At 44.8% G+C, this 21,834-nt stretch overlaps 1 protein-coding gene and 1 pseudogene across 1 annotated transcript; one reads left to right on the forward strand and one right to left on the reverse strand.

The window, feature by feature from the left end:
• Positions 1-15,533: 15,533 nt before the first annotated feature.
• On the reverse strand, positions 15,534-16,579 carry LOC150016007 (cyclic AMP-dependent transcription factor ATF-4 pseudogene; annotated as a pseudogene).
• A 1,130-nt stretch (positions 16,580-17,709) lies between these two features.
• Positions 17,710-21,706, forward strand: RIPK3 (receptor interacting serine/threonine kinase 3). The gene is given in 12 exon segments (XM_090271876.1): positions 17,710-17,904; positions 18,116-18,256; positions 18,385-18,694; positions 19,146-19,291; positions 19,418-19,464; positions 19,678-19,842; positions 19,951-20,036; positions 20,275-20,640; positions 20,768-20,828; positions 21,348-21,427; positions 21,429-21,512; positions 21,514-21,706. Coding segments are annotated over 12 exon segments (1,563 nt in total). The 5' UTR covers positions 17,710-17,884; the 3' UTR covers positions 21,571-21,706.
• Positions 21,707-21,834: the final 128 nt, after the last annotated feature.

The following is a 21,834-nucleotide window of genomic DNA, read 5'->3' on the forward strand; positions in this document are numbered from 1 at the left end:
CGAGTCGGACTGCACAACCATTCTCGGCGGTGCAGATAGACTCTTAAGAAGCTACACCATCGTCTCTCGAGACGGACGGCTGCCGACGACGATCTATGGTTTTGTCTCTGTTCTTGGCTTAGTTTGTTTTCTAGACTTAATTATTGATAGATATGTATTTATTGCCACTTTATTGTTCATAGTTTTGATCTTCTTTTTCTTAAATAAGTCCCTTTAACATTTTATATAATAATGGTTTGACAATGATGAACTCCTTTAGTTTTTCTTCTCTGAGAAGCTCTATATCTGCCCTTCAATTCTAAATGATATCTTTGCTGGGTAGAGCAATCTTGGCTGTAGTTTCCTGCTTTTCATGACCTTGAATATTTCTTGCCAATCACTTCTAACCTGCAAAGTTTCATTTGAGAAATCAGCTGAGAGTCTCATGGGAACTCCCCTGTAGGTAACTGTGTTTCTCTTGCTGCTTTTAAGATTCTTTCTTTATTTTTAACCTTTGGAATTTTAATTATGATGTCCCTTGGAGTGGGCCTCTTTGCATTCATCTTGTTTGGGACTCTGTTTTTCCTTGATTTGCATGTCTATTTCCTTCACTGAATTAGGGAAGTTATCTTTCATTATTTTTTTCAAATAGATTTCCAAATTTTTTCTCTTTCTTTTCCCCTTCTGGCACCCCTATGATATGAATGTTAGACCATTTAAAGTTGTCCCAGAGGTTTATTACACTATCCTCATTTGGGGGAATTATTTTTTTCTTCTTGTTGTTCTGTTTGGTTGTTTTTTGCCTCCTTATCTTCCAAATCATTGATTGATTTGATTCTCGGTTTCATCCACTCTATTGTTGTTTCCCTGTAAATTGTTCTTTATTTTATTTAGTGTATCTTTCATTTCTGACTGGATGTTTTTTTATGCTGCTGAGGTCCTCACTAAGTTTCTTGAGCATCCTTATAACTAGTGTTTTGAGTTCTGCCTCTGAGGATTGTTTAGTTCTTTTTCTGAAGTTCTGATCTGTTCTTTCATTTGGTCTATTACTTTTTATTTTTTTATTCTGTCTATAGTGGAACCAAGGTTTTGTTTTGTTTTTAAGTATATTTCATTAATTATGTTGTTACAGTAGTTCCAATTCTTTTTCCCCTTTGCTCCCCTCTGACCAGTACCCCCCTTCCATCCAGCAATCCCACCCTCCTTAGTTCATGTCCATGGGTCGTGCATATAAGTTCTTTGGCTTCACCCTTTTCTATATTATTCTTAACTTTCCCCTGTCTATTTTGTACCAACCAATTATGCTTCTTAATCCCCGCACCATTTCCTCATTTCTTCCCCCCCCCCCAGCTGATAACCTTCCAAATGATCCCTATACCTATGATTCTGTTCCTATTCTGGTTTGCTTAGTTGGATTTTGTTCTTATTTTTTAGATTCAGTTGTTGATAGTTGTGAGTTTGTTGTCATCTTAGTGTTCATAGTTTTGATCTTCTTTTTCTTAGCAAGTCCTTTTGACATTTCATATAATAATGGCTTGGTGATGGTGAACTCTTTTAGCTTTATCTTGTCTGGGAAGCACTTCATCTGCCCTTCCATTCTAAGTGATAGCTTTGCTGGATAGAGTAATCTTGGTTGTAGGTTGCTTTTCATCACCTTGAATACTGCTTGCCAGCCCCTTCTTGCCTGCAAAGTGTCTTTTGAGAAATCAGCTGATAGTCTTATAGACACTCCTTTGTAGGCAACTCTTCACTTCTCTCTTGCTGCTTTTAGTATTCTCTCTTTATCTTTCACGTTGGTATTTTAATCATGATGTGTCTTGGTGTGGTTCCCTCTGATTCCAGGTCACCCAGGACTCTCCATGCTTCCTGGACTTGTGTGTTTATTTCCTTTGCCAAATTTGGGAAGTTTTCCTCCATTATTTTTTCACATAAGCTTTTCATTTCTTACTCTTCCTCTTCTCCTTCTGGCACCCCCATGATTCAGATCTTGGCACGTTTAAAGTTGTCCCAGAGGTTCCCAAGCCTCTCCTCATTTTTTAAAATTCTTGTTTCCTCATTCTGTACTGGTTGACTGTTTTTTTCTTCCTTATGTTCCAAATCATTGATTTGAACCCCAGTTTCCTTCCTTTCACCATTGGTTTTGTGTGGATTTTCTTTCATTATACTTAGCATAGCCTTCACTTCTCTTATGCGTCTGCCATACTCAAGCATACCTGTTCAAGTCTGTGAGCATCTTTATCACCAGTGTTTGGAAATCTGCATCTGTTAGGTTGGCTATCTCCTTGCCGCTTAGTTCTCCCACTGGAACCTTGATCCATTCCCCGTTTTGGGCCATACTTCTCTGTCTCCTCATTCTGACAGGCTCCTGTGTTTGTTTGCCTCTGTGTCTTAAATAAAGCTGTCGCTCCTGTTACATTGTAAGGTGCAGAACCTTAGGTATTCATCAGTACAGGGCGACCTGTTTCACCACGTTGTAGCACTATATGTGGAGGAAGATTCTGAGAGGAAAAAATGCAACTTTCTCAGCACTCGCCCCTTTTCCAGGCACTTCTCCCACTTCCATATGGAACTGGCACCCCTCTAGCTGTTGCACAGGCTGTCATTCCCAGAGTGGGTGGGTTGTGTGAATGTTCTAGGACCATGGGGTCCATTTAAACAAGCGGACTCTGCTGAGGGACCAGCAGTTTCTGCCTCTACCCCAAACCTCCCTGGTTTGCACAGAAGCAATGAGGCTTGATTTTCCCTGGTTCTGGGACCATGAGCTGTGTGGTCCGGTGAGGAACTTGGAATGCTCCCCAGGTGTCCCTCCTGACTTTTTTAAGTGTGTGACTGTGCTTTCTGCTGACCTGCCACTGCTGCCACTGCTGCCACTGCTGCCACCACCACACCACATCCTTTCTGCCCCAGCTCCACACCTCCTACCTGTCTAGATGTGTATTTCTTCTTTATATCCTTGATTGCTGGACTTCTATGCAGTTTGATTTTCTGAAACTTCTGGTTATTTCTAGTTTTGAGGTAGTTGTATTCCTTCTTAGTTGTGGAGAGAGACGCAGCATGTCTGTCTATGCCTCCATCTTGGCTGGAAGTCTGGTCATATTTCTTTGTCTCCTCATTTTGGCAGCCTCCCTGTGTTTGTTTTTATGTATTAGGTAGAGTTGCTTTGACTCCATGTCTTGGTAGTGTGACCTAATGTAGTAGGTGTCCCGTAGGATCCACTGGCACAGCCTCCCCTATCACCACCCAAGGTTTGCCCTTGTGTGGGCCAAGTACACCCTCCTCTTGTAGTTGAACCTTGGTTTCTATTGGCAGGTCAGTGAGATGGATTTACTCAGGTCAGTCAGCTGCAATGACTGGTTGTGACCACTGTCCACTAACCTCCGCACTCCATGGTGGATCAGCTGTGCAGGGACAGGGCTGTGGTGCTCCAAAATGGTCTGTAACTGTCCACCAGGTGCACAGGCACTGAGTTTTCCCAGGTGGTTCAGGCCAAGGTCACGCCCCACCTGTGTTTTGCCCAAGCCACCCTGCCTGAGCTATAAAGCAATCTGAGATGGCTGATACTTGTGCTGTGCTTGGAGATTCCCAGGCAAAGCCAAGCTGTGAATCTAGGCTGCTGTTGCTAGTGCTGGGCCTATGGCCACTTAACAAGAGGTACATGGGCTGGGGGCTCACTGAGGCTGGCTGTTGCTTGTTTGAGAGGATTTAGGATGTTGTGAAGCATAAGACAAGACCAGACATTCATATGGAAAAGTCACTGTTTACAGCTTTGATGAGCCCATAGTGAAGTCTCAGGGGATCTCCAAAGCTGGTCAAACAGTGTTAGCCAGGTTGATGGAGTCTCAGATGTGACCTTGGATTAGTAAAGGTTTCTTATAGATGACAAACAAACCACAATCTACCAAAGATAAAAACAGAATATATAAGAAATTTTAGAACTTAATAATAAGAAAAAAATTACTTAATAAAATATGGACAAAAAAATTTAACAGACACTTATCTATGAAGATGTGGATGGCAAGTAAGCACATGAAAAAAGGCTCAATGTCATAGTCATTGTGGAAATGGAAATTAAAACCACAATGTGAAGCCTACCAGGACAGCTCATATTGAGCATACCAAGTATTCGAAAGGATACAGAAGAACTGGAACTCTCACATTACTGGTGAGAATGTAAGATGGTACAACCACTCTGGAAAACCATTTAACAGTTTCTTAAAAAGTTAGATATATACCTTCCATATGATTGAGCCACTCCACTCCTAGATATTTACCCAAGAGAACTGAAAGCATATGCTCATATAAAGACTTATACATGAATATTCATCAGGACTTTATTTGTAATAACCAAAAACTATTGTCCATGAACAGTTGAATTGATGAAGAAATTTTGATAAAATGGAATACTACTCAGCAATAAAAAGAAATGAACTACTGATACACACAACAGTGTAAGCGAATCTCAAAAAAAGTAAGTGAGTGGAGGAGGTCAGACAACAAAAGAATACATACTATGTGATTCCATTTACATAAAATAGAAAGTGTAAACCAATCTAAAGTGATACAAAGAAGATTAATGGTTGCTAGGAAATGGGGAATGGTGCAGAAGGGCAGAAGGGAAGAATTGGAAAGGGGCACAAGGAAACTTTTGGGAGTGTTAAATATGTTCACTATCTTAATGTGATGGTTTCACAGGCATATACATGTGTCAAAACTCACCACATTGTATACCTTAAATACAAGCAGTTTTTGAAAGTCATCTACATCAATAAAACTATTAAAATATTTAATTAAAAAATACTAATAGTCTTACTTGAGTCAAAAATCCTGCTTCCCGGGTCACGCACTGAGCTGACATTTATGTGTCCTCATTATTCCGTCCAATGTCTTGGTGGCGTCCTGGAGACAGGCGGGACTCAGCTGCATCTATACTCCCAGATCTGTGCCAAAGCTGAGAGGGATGCACTGACCACAGATTTCAGGGCACACATCGAGAAGACTTCTGGCCACAGCATAAAAATTGTGGAAGTGAAAGGAATCATCCACCCTGACTAAAGCTTGAACTGCTGCATTTTCAAGGTGAAGCTGTGTGGACACATGTTATGGTAGATAAAAATGATCTCACTGTCTTGCTTATAGATTGACAATGCCAATAAATTGAAGTATGGTATGAAAAAAAGAAGTCCTGCTTCCAGATTCTTTAAAAGAACCTCACCCATAAAGGAAAGTAGCTGAAAGAGCCAAAATCTGGGTTTAAAATCCTGTTCTGCCACATAGTTTTTTATGACTTTGGGCTGATTACTCAACCTCTCACAGCCTCCACAGTTTCTTCATCCATAAAGTGGGGCCAATAGTAATCTGCCTCACCAGTTTGATGTTAAAATTTTAGTGCGGTAACAAATGAGAGAGTCCTTAACCCATTCTAGATGCCAGAATACATTATGCCCCATCTCTGAAGGAGCTAGATTCTTTTCTGTTCCCTTCCTTTCGCCTCCTTTCCGTTTTCCTTCCAGATAGGGAGGGGGCCTAGTCACAAAGACATTCAGAAGAGAAACAATGAGAAGGAAATGGAGCAGAGGGCTTGGATTGTATTCCCCTGAACACAGTGCTTGAGACCAGAACTTGAGACTTCCTGGAGGGTGGTCCCAGGGATCAGGAGGGAGGGAACAGAAAATGTTAAGTTGGGGAAGGAGAAAATGCCAATAAAAAAGTGCAAGAACTAGCTACTGATGTGGAGCTCCGCCCAGCCAGAGCCTCTCTGAAGATCTATAGAATGCACCTTAGAACTGACCCTCTGAAGATCAGGGGGCTGGAGCACTGGCCCGTGTCCTCCACCAGGTGACGGCAGCACTCAGAGCATTAACTCTCCTCTCATCTTGCCACACCTCTTCAACTGAGAGAGAAACACAGAGAGAAGGCCTCTTCTGGCAGGGTCACAGGTCATCCACCAGGGCTGCAGTTCCGATGAGGACGCGTGGCATGGGGCACTAAAAGCAGCTGCCTCGGGCCCAAAGTCCTGCTTTGGCTAACAATGTAATCTTCTCAATCTTATTGGGCACCTTTGTGCCAGGCAGACGGCCTCAGGGGCTTTTCAGTGGAAAAGCTAGAGACCTGGGACTGAAGCCCTCTCTCTACTGACTTCACCAATTGCTCCCTCAGGATATTTTTGCCTGGGAGAGACTAGAGAGAATACACGAGGGGGTGAATCATTAAAGGGGCTCTGGGAGAAAGGCTGGGGCTGGGAATTTCCCGGGAGAAGGAAAAGCTAGCTATTTCACTGAGCAGCAGTTCAATCATTTTTCTCTGCTCTACAAATAAAGTGAGAGAAATGTTCCTCAGATTGGAAACACAATTATGGTTATTGTATTAATGCCTATCACTTATTAAGCATGTGATATGTGCCTGGAAATGTGATGTGTTCTCTCATGCCTTATTTCATTTCATCCTCACAGCAACCCATTCCAGTAAATATTACAATTAACTGCAGCTCGGAGAGATTGAGTAACTTGCTAAATGTCAAACAGCTAGTCATTTATAGAGCCAGAATTCAATCCCAGGTCACCTCACCTTAGAGCCTGTACTTTGGACCATCAGGCTACCCAGCTAAGGAATCATGGGAAGTAGTGGCCTTCCCCACTGGGAGGAGAAAGGCTGGGAGAGCACATTAACTAGACACAGAAAGCGAAGAGAGAAGTACTCCACATCGACAGAAGGGGCACAATGGTTGTTGTTCTATGTGTGGACACTTACCATCTACAGCTGCTCAAAGTCTTTTTCATCCTATCCTGCAAAGGTAGAATGAAAAGAAGTTACCCTTCCCAGCCTCACTTGCCTTGAGTGCGCAGACAGGCAATTTAGGTTCTGCCAACGGGACACCATTTCAAAATGTGCTCAGTAAAGGAACAGAGGACAAGCAGAGTTCCATTTTGCTGGGGCCAGTTGCCCTAGGGGCACCATGCTTCTCTGTGAAAGCATCAGTCTCACTTCTTTGCTAAGGAAAAACAAGTTAAAAGGGTCGTTTGCCCTGCTTTGAATGCTAAAGGAGAAGAGCATGCCCTGAGCACTGGAAGGGATTCCCAAAGAATGAACCCTAACAGTTCTAAACCCAATTCCAATGGATGTGTATGGTGGGGGAGGGGTTCCCAGAACACCAAGAAATTCTCTGACACTAGCAGGGTGTCCTACAATTCAACTCACTTCTGACCCTATCTACCTGGAGATATACAGATTAAGAGCTCAATCCTACAAGACTCACCCCCTTTCAGATGTCAATTCCAGGTCCAGACTGTCACCTATTCTACTGACCAACTGACTACAGATTGGAGATTCCCACAACCTTTGCCTTGGGTCCAATGAATTTGCTAGAGTGGTTCACATATTCAGAGAAATATTTTACTTAGTAGATTACCTGTTTATTATAAAAGGATATAACTCAGGAAAAGCCAGATGGAAGAGATATATAGAGCAAGGTATATGGGAAGGAGCTCAGAGCTTCCATTCTCTCTTCAGGCACCACCTTCCCAGCACCTCCACCTACCTGTTCATCAACCTGAAAGCTCTCTGAACTCCATCCTTTTTGGGTTGTCATGGAGGCTTCGTTACGTAGGTATGATTGGTTGAATCATTGCCCACTGACAACTGATTCAAACTCCAGCTGTTCTGCCCTCCTTGGAATGGGTGGGACTGGAAGTTCCAACTTTCCAAACACAGGGTTGTTTCCCCTGGCAAGCTGTCCTATTCTTTGGTTACCTAAGGTTTTCTGAAAATCACTTCATTAACATAAAAAAAGTCACTCCCCGCCAACCATCACAGGAAATTCAAAGAGTTTTAAGGTCTGTTGTCAGGAATGGAGTAAGACCAAATATATATATATTTCTTATAAATCACAATATCACAGATCCCTTCCCTGGTGGAACGTTTTCCCCATAACTCTTCTCTGCTCAAACCTTGAGATTTGTTTTTTGACTTTTCCAAGTTGAGTGCAGCACAGTTTCCAAAAGTGGGAGTTCATTTGCCCACAGTTGCACTCTTTCCTTTTCTGGTCAGGGTTTGTTTTTCACAGCTGGGAGCAGAGATAAGGGTTTCCCTGATGAGTAAAGCAGACTTGAGGCGGTGGTTGGGTTCTGCACAGCCACAGATAAAAAGATTCTTATCACATTAAGTTTGTCTTTCACATCCAGACGAAAATTGGGGTCTTTGTATTTCTTCATTTGCAAAATGACTTGGCTTGTTATGACTTACTGTGAAAGTGCTTTGTGAGCTATCAAGTGTAAAAGAACTAGCTTTTATCATTGTTGATGATATGATGATAATAATGATGCATACGAGATTTAAAAAGGGGTCACTCAGCCAGTCTGAACTCCTTGCCTTTCCCAAAATTCACACTGACACAGTTCAGTGGCATTAAGTATATTCATACTGTTGTGTCACTATCGCCACCATCCATCTGCAGAACTCCTTCATCTTCCCAAACTAAAACTCAGTACCTGTTAAACACTAATGTTCCATTCCCTCCTCTCCCGAGCCCCTGGCAACTACCATTCTCCTTTCTGTCTATGAATTTGATTATTCTAGGTACCTCATATAAATGAAGTAATACAATTTTTTTATTTTTTGTGAATGCCTTATTTCACTTAGCATAATAGCTTCAAAGTTCATCCATCCACATTGTAGCCTGTGTCAGAAGTTTATTCCTTTCTCAGGCTGAATACGTTCCCATTGTATATATATATATATACCCCCATTTTGTATATAACCATTCATCCCCTGATAGACATTTGGGGTTGCTTCCACCTTTTCACTATTGCAGATAATGCTGCTCTAAACATTGGTGTACAAACTTTTGTTTGAGTCCCTGATTTCAATTTCTTTGGGTGTATAGCCAGAAGTGGAGTTGCTGATAGCAGATCCTTTTTTAAATCAGTGAGCCACCCGTCATTTCTATGGGTCTAATCTGATGCTAATTGGTTTTGTGGTTGAACTTAATTGGAAAACTGCTATTCTTCTTCCATTTCATGTTACATCTCAGGTAAGTTTTCATTATTTTATTGAGGCACATCCATTAGAAATTTCTTTACAAAAGACTCTGTTGGGGGTAAATTCAGTTTTTGTTTATTTGAAAATATCCTTTTCTAAATCTTAGTGCTTGAAAAAATAACTTATCTGGGTATCCAATTCTTTGTTTACAAGTTTTTCATCCTTTTTGTGGGGGGCACTTTGAATCATTCCACTGTCTTCTGGTTTCCACTATGACTGTTGAGAATTGTGCTATTGGTTTAGTTGTGTTCTTCTGTAGATAATCCAGTCCCTCTAGCCTTTGAGATTGTTTCTTTGTCTTCACTGTTCTGAACTTTCCTTAAAATGTATCTAGATGTGGATTTCTTTATATTTATCCTTCTTGGTATACGTGTGCTTTCTACATTTGCGGGTTACTGTGTTTCATCAATTTTTGAAAATTCTCAGCCATTTTCTTTTCAAATATTGCCTGGCTCCCATTTTTTTCCCTCTTCTTCCCACATGGGAATCCAATTACATAGTTGTTGGATCTCCTCAGTCTTTGCCACTTAATTTTTCAGTTTGTCTCTCTTTGCTGCATTCTGGGAAATATCTTCAGACTCATTTTAGCACATTATTTCTCTCTTCAGCTGTATCTTCTGTTTAACCAAACATTGCCATTTTAATTTTAATGGTTACATACAGTTTAGGGGGGTTTGATATTATATTTTTTTATTTTTTAAGTATATTTTATTGATTATGCTGTTACAATAGTCCCAATTTCTTTTCCTTTTGCTCCCCTCTACCCAGTACTCCCCTTCCCTCCAGTGATCCCACCCCCTTAGTTCATGCCCATAGGTCCTGCATATAAGTTCTTTGGCTTCACCCTTTCCTGTATTATTCTTAACTTCACCTTGTCTATTTTGTACCTACCAATTATGCTTCTTAATCTCTGCACCATTTCCCCATTTCTCCCCCTTCCCCTCCCCCAGCTGATAACCCTCCATTGATCCCCATACCTATGATTCTGTTCCTATTCTGGTTGTTTGCTTAGTTTGTTTTTGTTTTTATTTTTTTAGGTTCTGTTGTTCACAGTTGTGAGTTTGTTGTCATTTTAATGTTCATATTTTTTATCCTCTTTTCCTTAAATAAGTCCCTCTAACAGTTCATATAATAAGGGCTTGGTGAGGATGAACTCCTCTAGCTTTACTTTGTCTGGGAAGCACTTTATCTGCCCTTCCATTCTCAATGATAGCTTTGCTGGATAGAGTAATCTTGATTGTAGGTCCTTGTTTTTTATCACATTGAATACTTCTTGCCAATCCCTTCTTAGGCAAAGTTTCTTTTGAGAAATCAGCTGACAGTCTTATGGGAATTCCTCTGTAGGTAACTCTCTGCTTTTCTCTTGCTGCTTTTAAGATTCTTTCTTTATCTTGAACCTTTGGCATTTTAATGGTGATGTGTCTTGATGTGGCTCTCTTTGGGTCTAGCTTGTTTGGGACTCTCTGTGCTTTCTGGACTTGTATTAGGGAAGTTTTCCTTCATTATTTTTTCACATCAGTTTTCAATTTCTTGCTCTTCCTCTTCTCCTTTTGATACCCCTATGATTCAGATGTTGGCACGTTTAAAGTTGTCCCAGAGGTTCTTAAGCCTCTCCTCATTTTTTTCAATTCTTGTTTTCTCATTCTGTACTGGTTGATTGTTTTTCTTCCTTCCTTATGTTTCAAATCACTTATCTGAACCCCAGTTTCCTTTTCTTTACCATTGGTTTCATGTGGATTTTCCTTCCTCTCACTTAGCCTAGCATTTACTTCTTCCCTTATGTCTTTGTTATACTCAAGCATATCTGTCAAGTCTGTATCTTTATCAACAGTGTTTTGAACTCTGTGTCTGTTAGGTTGGCTGTCTCCTCATCTGTCAGGTTGGCCATCTCCTCGTCGCTTAGTTCTCCCACTGGAACCTTGATCTGTTCCCTCTTTTAGGCGATACTTCTCTGTCTCCTCAACTTGACAGGCTCCTGTGCTTGCCTCTGTGTCTTAGGTATAGCTGTCACACTGGTAACATTGTAAGAAGCAGAGCCTTAGGTGTTCCTCAGTACAGGGTGACCTGTTTCACCATATTGTGGCACTGTATGTGGGGGAGGGGTCTAAGAGGAAACAATGCCGCTTACTCAGAACTCACCTTTTCCAGGCACTTCTTCCACTTCCTATATGGGACTTGCAGCTCTCTAGCTGTTGCTCTGGTTGGTTCCCAGAGTGGGTGGGTCTGCTGATGTTCTAGGACCATGGGGGCCTCTAAACAAATAGACTCTGTTGAAAGACCAGCAATTTCTTCCACTGCCACAACCCCCAATGAGGCTTTATTTTCCCCAGTGCTGGAACTGTGAGCTGCACAGCCTGATGTGGTGCTGGGAGTGCTCCCCGCATATCCCTCTCTACTTTTTTAAATGTGTGACTGTGCTTTCTGCCAGCCAGCAACAGCCACTGTTACCGCTGCAGCTACCACCACATCCACACTGTGACCTCTCTGCCCTAGCTCCACACCTCCTACCTGTCTGGTTGAGTATTTCTTCTTTATGTCTTTGCTTGTTGGACTTCCATGCAGCTCAATTTTCTGAAACTTATGGTTGTCTTCAGTTTTGAGGTAGTTGTATTCCTTCTTAGTTGTGGAGGGAGATGCCTCCATCTTGGCCAGAAATATGATATTATATATTTTACTAAATCTATCTGAGCATTTTTAATAATCTCTTGTTCCTTCCTCAGGTTTTCTGCTTCATCTTTTATTCTGTTAGCACTTTCCAATAGCTTCTTTAGATTTCTGATTATTCCAAACACTGAAATCTTTAAAGATCTAAACCTGAGTCAGGGCACATGACTAGGTTGCATGTCAGGTCCCCAGTTGGGGGCACGAGTGAGAGGCAACCACACAGTGATTTTTCTCTCCCTCTCTTTCTCCTTTCCCCTCTCTCTAAAAATAAATAAATAAATAAACAAACAAATAATTTTTAAAAATCTAAACCTGTTGATTATTGTTCCTGCTTATTCACCCTCATAGTGATTTGAATCCTTATGTATTTAGTAAATTTTTTGTAGGTTTATATTTTGCTTAATTTAATCCAGAAGCCTGGATTGAGGTTGCTTTCCTCTAAGGAAGATTCAGTTTGCATCTGCTGGTCTCCAGGTACCATTAATAATGTGAGGCCACTTGAATTTTTCAGTGTATGGTCTATTTGATCAAAGGCAAAGAGAGCAGGTCTCACCTGGAGACTAACATTTTTATTAATTTTAACATCTAGTGCTACAGCCTAGACAGGTTTCCTTGTAGATCCCTCTGCAAGCAGGTGGACTTTATTCTTTCCACCAAGAATGTAGCTTTTTTGAGGGTCCCAGCTTTGGGGGAAATCAGGGCATCTCTCATATTTATCTCTTCTCATCTTCCTAGGCCCTAGGGCTTACTCTCTGGTTCTCCCCCAACCTCCCATACCTCTACCCAGTTGCAAAGCTGTAGGTTTCTAGTTAGTTGCCTTCTCTGCTTATTTACTATTTACCTTTTTTTGTATATGTTCACCTTCTGTTTTGTATTATTTTATTTTGTTAGTTTCAGGGGGATGCTATTGGGAGATTACCTTTATTTGGGGGGAACTCACTAAAGAATTTTTAAAATATCTATTTGTTGTGCTTTATACATTATAGCATTTAAGTTTCCTGCTATGAAAGGCTTTAAGAACTCATACTACTGGAAGAGAATTTTTTTTAAGAAAGCGGTTATATGGTACATATTGTTTTATAACCTGCTTTTTTCCCATTCGATATATGAAAATCACCTGTCATACAAATAAATATAGGTCTAGAGCATCATTTTAATGACTACATAGTCTTCTATTACATAATTTATTTAATCTTTTTTATTATTGGATATTTAGGGTTCTTTTTTTCACTATTTTAAACAACACTTCAGTGAATATCCTTATAGCTAAATCTGCATAATCATGATCTTCTTCCTTTTTTAAGTGTTCATTAAAATAATATATGCTGCCCTGGCTGATGTGGCTCAGTTCATTGGAACAATGTCCTATAAACTGAAAGGTCATGGTTTTGATTCCTGTCAGGGCACATACCTAGGTCTCAGGTTTGGTCCTCAGTCGGGGCGTGTGCAAGAGGCAATCAATTGATGTTTTTCTCTCACATCAATGTTTCTCTCCTTCTTTCTCCCTCCCTTGCCCTCTCTGTGAAAATCAATAAGCATGTCCTCAGGTGAGAATATTTTTTTAAAGTAATTTGTGCTAATATAAAATACTCATACACTAAGGAAAATGAAAATTCTCCATAATCTTTTTTGCCATCACATTAATGAATAACATTTGGTCTATAATTGGAATCTCTTAATCAAACAACAGGTGAGAATTACTTAGGTCTAGAATATGAAGGAAGAGACGCCACACCCTCTTCTCTCCACCCCTCACCCCAACAACTAGGGATAGGGAGCCAGAGCAGGTTACTAGGGATGGGCTTAAGGTAACCAAAGGCAATCAGAAGCAGAGGACTAAAGGGATGACAGACACCCAAAGGGAGTCCAAAAACCTGGAACAACTGTGGTCAAGGGCACCAAGTTTCAAAATCTAGGAATCAACTCTGCCTTACCAGTCCCCTCCTGCCAGAAGCAGCAGGTCTTCTCATGCACTCACTCCAGGCTCCCATCTCTGCTCCTCCTTATTTTAAAAGAACTTGGTTTATTTTGAGTCAAAAAGTAATACAGACTCTAACACTCTCCCCAATCGTATGCTTTACAGTGGCTTACCCATCATTCTCAGGGTCTTGTCCCATTCTAAGAAAAAGACCCAACCAGGTCTTTAAACACCCATCTAACTCCCTTTTTTCTGTTCTCCTCAAGTGGAGCTGAGATGTTGAGCCCAGGACCTTCTCCCTAGAGAGAATCATGAGATAAATGGCTACCCTCTTTGGTGGCCCATAGCTCCTGACCACACTTTTTTGAGGACCTGCTGCACTTGCCTTTATAGTCTATGAAATACCATCATAATATCTCTATAACAAAGGCTATTTCAGATGTATTCTATTAACTGTGCAGGTGAGAACTCCTAAACCATAAAGAAGCCCAACCTCCTCTTCTCTCCCAATGAGTATGGAGCTCCAGCTGCGATGATCAGCACTTTAAGAGAAGCCCCAGAAGCTTTGGTTGTTCATTTATTAATTCAATTCAACAAATATTTGGTGCATACCACATACTGGCTTTTAAGTAGACTAAGGTCAAAAAATTCTCCCAAATCTTCCAAAATAGCATGGGCTGACTCCACCAGAATTCATAGGGTAGATTCTAGAGTTCTCAGTTGCTCTAAAAATCACAGTTAACTACTGGCCACTTGTATACCAACCAGCAAAGCCCATGGACCACTTGACAGAATGTGAAGTGCTTACCAAGATGAGTACCTTCCAGTGAGAGCTGGCACATGGCCCACAGGTATGGATCTCCCTGTGAAGAACTGAGTGCTCAGAGCTGGTTGTATCTAGTTCCCACAAGCTCCAGCCACGGTCAGGCCTTGAATGGGTAAGGTAACTTTTTGTCTATTCTAAACCCCTAAGACTCCCCAAGCTCATTGTCAGGTAGCCTTGCTCTTAGAAATCACCCAGAGAACAGTCTAAGTTTGAACACCAGGTTTATTGAGAATAAAAAGGGGGAAGAGGAGTGGAGGAAAGAAGAAACTCCCAGACCAACTCGAGGGCCCGTAGGAGCAAGGGAAGCAGGGGAAAGGTAACTCCCAGTCCACCTTGCGAGGCTCATCAGAGCAAGAAGCAAGGAACAAGGGGGGAGAGAAAGAAATGGAAAGGGGAGTGGAGACTCCCAGTCACCCATGCAGGCCTATAGGAACCACCTGCCTGTGTGTCTGCAGGCACCATCTCCACACCTTTCCAAACATACATTTCAATTAGGGTGAGTTTACGCATCCACACTTTCTGCAGGTTATTTACATCTCCCTGCTTTTCCCCCACCAGGTCAGTCAATATGTGGTGCTATGTCCATCAACATTTCTTCTGGGAATGAGCAAAGTCCATTTTTATTTCTTATGAGAGAAGCTGGGACCATGTTAATTCGAATACGGTTTATTTGCATATGTCAAAAATCTGGGCGGGCAGTCCAGCTGCCACCATGTTCGAACACTCTTGAGTTCTGAAAAGCCCTTGTTCAGAGCATATGCTTGTGGGTAAGGTATGTTAACCAGGGAATATGTATGAAGGATTTGGCATTGGGGGTAAGGGGCAGTGCAGGGAGTCTCTGAGGTGTTTCCACTGCGGCATACACCTCCATATCAGCAGCCCTCTGGTTGCACCTGCACCATTCCTCTAGCTGACCACGCTGCAGACTAGTCACTACCAATGCCAGGGGCTTGCCTTAGTGAGAGCAGCTGTCAGGGACTGGGCAGGCATACAGAGAAGGACCCTTCAGCACACTGTTGGACTCTTTCTTTTTTTTCCACTAACAGAATAATTTATTACAACACAGCTCCAGCACAAGCCTCCCATGTACAAGCAACACACTGACTACCGTAACTAGGGGGCCCTTTTCTTTCCTCTTGCCTTGTGGACCTCTTCTATCAAATCTTTCAGATACTGGCTCTCCTTGGCCAAGGAATCTGCCTTCTCTTTCAGAGCCTCATTTTTCTTTTCTAGCTCTTTACACTCACTGGTGAGGGCCTCCTGCTCTGCCCTCTTCTTTTGGCGGTATCTAGTGGCGGCCATCTTGTTCTGCTCCATTTTTTTTTTCAGCTTCTTATCTAGCTTTTCACCCTTTACTTTTGCTGCTACCACGTTCTCACCAGGGGGGGGGGGTCATAGGGTTTGGGGCGGGCAGAGCCACAGAAGCTATCTGGAGAGGCCCTGGAGGTAGAGGGACTATGCTATGGAGAGCCCAGACAGGACTCAGGGCTCATACATATGCCACTATCATTGTCTTAGGTGGCATCCTCCTTCTTTATGCACTGAGGGATTATGATAATATAAGTAGTGGAGTCTGATGTCCTATCTCCTTCAGAGATATCAACTTCACTGCCTAACTCTAAACTAAAGGAATGATTTGGAGTGGAGGACAGGGCCACTGGGGAAAGGGGACGAGGTTGCAGGAAGGTAAAGAGGGCAACCTGGTCAGTTTTTGGTGAACTTTCTGGAAGATGGCCAATTGGGTTCATTGTCTGGGAGGACTCCTTATTAATCTCCTGGTCTAGGGGGTCACACGAGTCTCCCAGCCTGGCCAGAAGGTCATCCGGCATGATTTTGATGTCATCTAAACTGAACAGGGCATCAAAGTCAAACTTGCTGAGATCCATCTTCTCCACCATCCAATCTGTCCCTGAGAAGGCATCCTCCTTGCTGTTGTCTGAGGCACTGACCAACCCATCCACAGCCAGCCATTTGGAGGAGCCCACCTTAGCCTTGTCGCTGGAGAACCCATGAGGTTTTAAGTGTTTGGCCACCTCCAGGTAGTCATCTAAGAGACCTAGACTTTCTTCAGCTCCCAAGCCTGTCTGGTCGAAGGGGGACATCAAGTCCCCCTCCAACACCTCACTGCTCAGGAAACTCATCTCGGTCATGTTGTGGGGCTTTGCTGGAGTGGAGGAATGTGTTTATTTCAAAGGTGTCTTTGTCAGTTACAGCAATGCTGCTGCTGGATGCCATGAAAAACGCCATGGCTTAAGCCGTTCGGGAACACTGCTGCAGAGCCTGGTGCTACTGCTGCCACTGCAAAGGCCAAAGCTGCTGCTGGCACTGCTGCCTCTAATGCGCCATGGCAACCCCAGACTTGTGGGAGTGGAGGAGGAATAGGACACACTTGCAAAGACACTACATCTGGAGACAGAAGGAGGAGAAATGGCTTCAGCAGCCTGTTGAACTCTTCACACCTTCCTCAGCCACTTTCACCACTAAGTGGTACAGCCCTGAAGCCTATGTGAAAATAGGAAAGCCTGAGGGTTGGGAGCCGGGCTCTGAAGTTCTACCCTGGCTTGGACGAGGTAAACTACCAGTGCCTGCGTTTCCTTATCCATAAAGAAGTAATGAAAGCAGTACCTATGCCCTTAGGGTTGATGTGAGAATTAAATAAGCTCATGCCCTGGCTGGTGTGGCTCAGTGGATTGAGCACTGGTCTGAGAACCAGAGGGTCGCCGGTTCAATTCCTAGTCAGGGCACATGCCTGGGTTGCGGGCCAGGTCCCCAGATGGGGGCGCATGAGAGACAACCACACATTGATGTTTCTCTCCCTCTCTCCCTCCCTTCTCTTCTCTCTAAAAATAAATGAATAATAAAAATAAATAAAATAATAAAATAAAATAGTACTACTCTTTAAAAAAAAAAAAGCTCATCTATGTACCTGGTACATGGCAATCATTACAGAGGTGTTAGCTATGATCTCAGGGTAGCTGTGGGAGAGCTGAGCCCCAGGACCATGAAATTCTCCTCAGCATGGTCCCATCCCCAGCCCAGGCCTGGCAGGTGGTGGAGCTAGGAGTTCTGTGGGAGAAGAGAGAGATTCCAGCTGTTGGAGTGGATTCCTGGAAGGTAGGACTCCTTCTTGGCACCCTTAACGCCAGTGACACCTAACCAGGCTGTGTCATATAGCAAGTTGCTCAAGGAAATGCAAATTAGAAAAGAGAAGCAGTAAGTTTCCGTTCTGCCCAGCCCCTTTGGGGCGGGACTGTAGAGGCAGGCGGAACTTTATATGCTCCGTGGCTGTGCTTGGTGCTTGTGGAAGGAAGTTGTTCAGTCACTCGGGTAAGGAAGCAGAATCTGTGCAGTGGCCTAAGTGGTCCCCACCCCAAGACCCCTCTCTACCACAAACCCCACTCCCAGAAGTCACTTCATTCGTGTGAAGTCGCAGCTTCCAGAAGCCCCTCGCACCGTCCAGCCTCATGTCCTGCAGCAAGTTATGGTGAGTGGAGAATGAGACACAGGAGGCCCCTTGGACTTGCTCAGGGGCCATCTCTGTGCCTGTGCTGAGGCCAGGGGACAGAGGGGCCCATGGGGGAGGCTGTGGATTGTACCTACCCTGCTGAGTCACAGGGGTCATGGTGGGGAGGGGTTGCAGGAAGCAGCAGGGACTTGGGGCCGAGGCCATCTGGTGAAGAGGCCCACTCTCTCAGGCCCAGAGGTGCCCCAGCTCCCCTGGTGCCCACTGTGGAATTAAAGAAACTGAAGCTCATCGGGCAAGGTGGATTCGGCACAGTGTACCGGGCGCGACACCAGACATGGGGTCATGATGTGGCGGTCAAGATCGTGAACTCGTGAGTGCCCCAGCTGTTGGCCAGCCAGTGTCTTGCCTTGGAGTCAGGCCACTGTTCTTGGGGGCCTGAACAGGGGAGGGTGGGATCTGCCCATCAGAGCAGGACCCCAGCTCTCTTCTGGAATATAGGAGGATGATATCGAGGGAGGTGAAGGCCATGGCAAGTCTGCATAGCATGAATGTGCTGCCACTGCTTGGAGTCACTGAGAAGCTGGAGTGGGACAACATGTCTGGGCCAGCTCTGGTGACTCAATTCATGGAGAACGGTTCCCTGGTGGAGCTGCTGCAACCCCAATGTCCTCGGCCCTGGCCACTTATCTGCCGCCTGCTGCAAGAATTGGTGCTTGGGATGTGTTACCTGCATAGCCAGAATCCTGTGCTTCTGCACCGGGACCTGAAGCCCTCCAACGTTCTGCTGGATTCAGAACTGCACGCCAAGGTCAGCCTATCCACACCCCGGCTCAGCCTCTGGACAAGATCCTGCCCCAGAGCTGCTCCAGCCCCACCCACTATAGCATCTGCTGCAGTCCTCTCTACTGAATACCCTCAGCATCTTCCTCAAGACAAAGGGCTGCCCAAGTATCGAGGCCCATCCAAAAGCTTTAGCCTCTACCACAATAAGTGACAGAGGCCCTGACCTCCATGCTAGGCCCTCCAAAGACCCATAGCTGACAGCCCAGGACACTCAGACCTTGACCCAGCCCCACAGAAAGGGGACCCAGACCCCCAAACCAAGGGCTCCATTGGTCCCACTGTTCCCATAACCCTCCACACCCCCTTTGCAAGGCTGGATCTGTACCCTCTGGGTTGGGGTAGGGGAGACAGAAGGATTCTGGAAGCTGCCTGGCTCTGTCCATCCCCTACCTCCTCCTCCTTCCCTTCCTTTGCAGCTGGCAGATTTTGGCCTATCCACATTTCTGGGAGGCTCACGGTCAGGGGTAGGATCTGGAGTGTCAGGGGGCACCCCAACCTACTTGGCCCCAGAACTGTTGGCTGATGTAAACCAGCAGGCTTCTATGGCCAGTGATGTCTACAGGTAAGGTACCCATGCCAAACACACATTCCCAATTTTTATACCTCCCTGGGCCCTTCTAGGGGGAGGTATACTGGAGAGCAGTTTTGTGAGATATTGAACTTGGCCTCATCTTTACATCTCCTGCAGCTTTGGGATCCTAATGTGGTCAGTGCTTGCCGGAAGAGAAGCTGAGAGTAAGACTTTAAGCAGACTCTGGGATCCTGAAACCCAGGTGCCCTCTTCCTGAAAGTCTCCAAGCCCTCCTCTTACTGCTTACCTGCTCAGACTGTCCTACTCCCTCCTCACCTCCCCTTGGACTATACTCTCTGACCCTTTCCATGATAGAGCAGGTGACTCCTCATACCCTAAGTGCTTTGTCTTCGTGTCCCCCACCCCCACATCTGCAGTGGCCCAGATATCACTGGTGCAGAGCGCTGTGTGTGAGAGGCATGTCCGGCCCCCACTGACGGAGCTGCCCCAGCCTGGCCCTGAGACTCCAGGCTTGGAAAGACTGATTGAGCTAATGCAGCGCTGCTGGAGCCATGAGCCCAAGGACAGGCCTTCCTTCCAAGGTAAGAAGGCCATTTAGCTGGCAGCTGGGTGGAGCTTTGATCCGTCAACAGGACATTTTCCCTTGGGAAAGTTTTGCTTACCTGCCACTCACTCTGCCTTCTCTTCAGAATGCCGATCATACACTGAGAAAGCCTTCCGCCAGGTACAAAAAGGAGATGTAGCTGATGCAAAGATGGATGCCGCCGTCTCCACAGTGAGTGCCCAACACCAAAACCAACCCGAGAACTGGGCAGAAATGGCACCACATGGCTCCCTTGGCCATCCAATGACTCCCTACTGACCACTGTTCTTTATGCCTTGATCCTCATCCCCGCTCACCCCACTGCACTCCCGAATTCCCAGGCAACAGATTATGGACCAAGAGACCCCTTCCTTGGGTTTACTCTGGCTTTCCCACCTCCATGCCCAGCAAGTTCTCCCTGTTCTTGCAGGTAAAGAAGTTCCTGTCTGAGCACAGGAACAGCAATGGGAGGTTGTCTGCCCTTGAGTCAGACTCAGAAGAAACAGAAAAGGATGGCCCTCGGGGAACCCCAGAAAGCCTTGATTCCAACACGTTCTCTGACATGCTGAACAGAATGAATCTGAAAGGGTCCCCCAGCTCTGTTCCTAAAAGATGGACAAACTGTCCTGAGAGGATTGAGGCACCAAAGGAGCAGGTTCCGCATGCCTGGACAGCAGGAATGCCCTCTGATTCAACAACCCAACCTCCCTCAACTTCAGAGACCTTAGCATTCAAACACCAGATGCCCAACCCCACCTCAAATTGGACACCAGGTCCTGGACCCCAAGGAAATCAGGTGAGACTTTGGCAGGACTAGCAGATGCAAATCCTGTCCCCTTTCCAGGGAAACCTTGGGGTCTAATGATTATGGTCTGGAAACCGGCCCCAAGATGGGTAGCCTGAGAGTGCTGTGTTGTTCACAGGGGCCTGAGAGATATGGCACCAACTGGCCTCCTGAGGAGCCAGGGCCAAATCCAATGCCAGGTACCCACTTCCCATTCCTTTCCCCCTGCCCAACTCCTCTACCAGCTTCATCCTCAAGACCATATAGATCCAGGGTACCTTGGGGAAAAGGGGGAAGAGAAAGGACCAGAGGTCATCTACCCCCACACCTTCTCGTTTCATAAATGAAAAAACTGATCCTCACTTGGACTGAATCCTGCTGAGGTCACAGCAAAGCCTGTACTTGTCCCTGGGCCTTCTGGCTCCCCAGCACCCTCCCAATTCCATTATTGCTATGTCAGTCCAGAGGGCCTCCCAGCAGAAAAGACCCAAATACCAGGGTCAGGAACATCAGCTGCCACCACTCTTGAGCTTCTGCACATCCAATTATGAAGGGGCAGCCAGCAGGAGAAAGGCAAAAAAGGCACACCTGACACCTCCATTGGGAGGCCCTAGACCCCATTTTTGCATTTCCCCAAGGTGAACACGAGGTGCCGCTGCTCCTCTTAATTGAGTTGCTGACCACTTAACCCTCCCACCAACACACTGTTTCTCTTAAAGGGCCATCGCACCTTGCCATCTATAACAGCAAATTGGTGCAGATCGGAAACAACAACCACATGACGATACAAAGAGAAACTGCTTTACCCACCCAAACACCGCTACATCAGGGCATGGGTAGAAACTATCAGCGTACCTCCCACAAGCAGCTTTGAAAGAAGTGCCACAAGAACCTGACACCTGGACTGGGTCACGGGGCCAGTACAATAAGGACAGGAATTGAGGAATCGTCTAAACTGCCTCCTGGACTTGAGGCAGCTGGCCAAGACTCTCTTCGAGGGCCATGAGACCCTGCACTGGAACCGGCTTCGTGCCTCCAGAAGTCAATAAAGTGGTGGAATTTTAACCACAGTACTACGCAGCAGGCTAAGAGTTGAGAAGGCACTGCAGTCTCACTGATACAGGAAGCAGAGTACTGAGGGCCAGGGGTGGGCAATGTCATGGCACATGAGGTCAGGGCCCAGCTGGTGGCAGGAAGGAATCCAGG

This window comes from Furipterus horrens, unplaced genomic scaffold, assembly GCF_987537825.1.
Source record: "Furipterus horrens unplaced genomic scaffold, mFurHor1.1.pri manual_scaffold_3, whole genome shotgun sequence".
In the NCBI taxonomy this organism is placed as follows: domain Eukaryota; kingdom Metazoa; phylum Chordata; class Mammalia; order Chiroptera; family Furipteridae; genus Furipterus; species Furipterus horrens.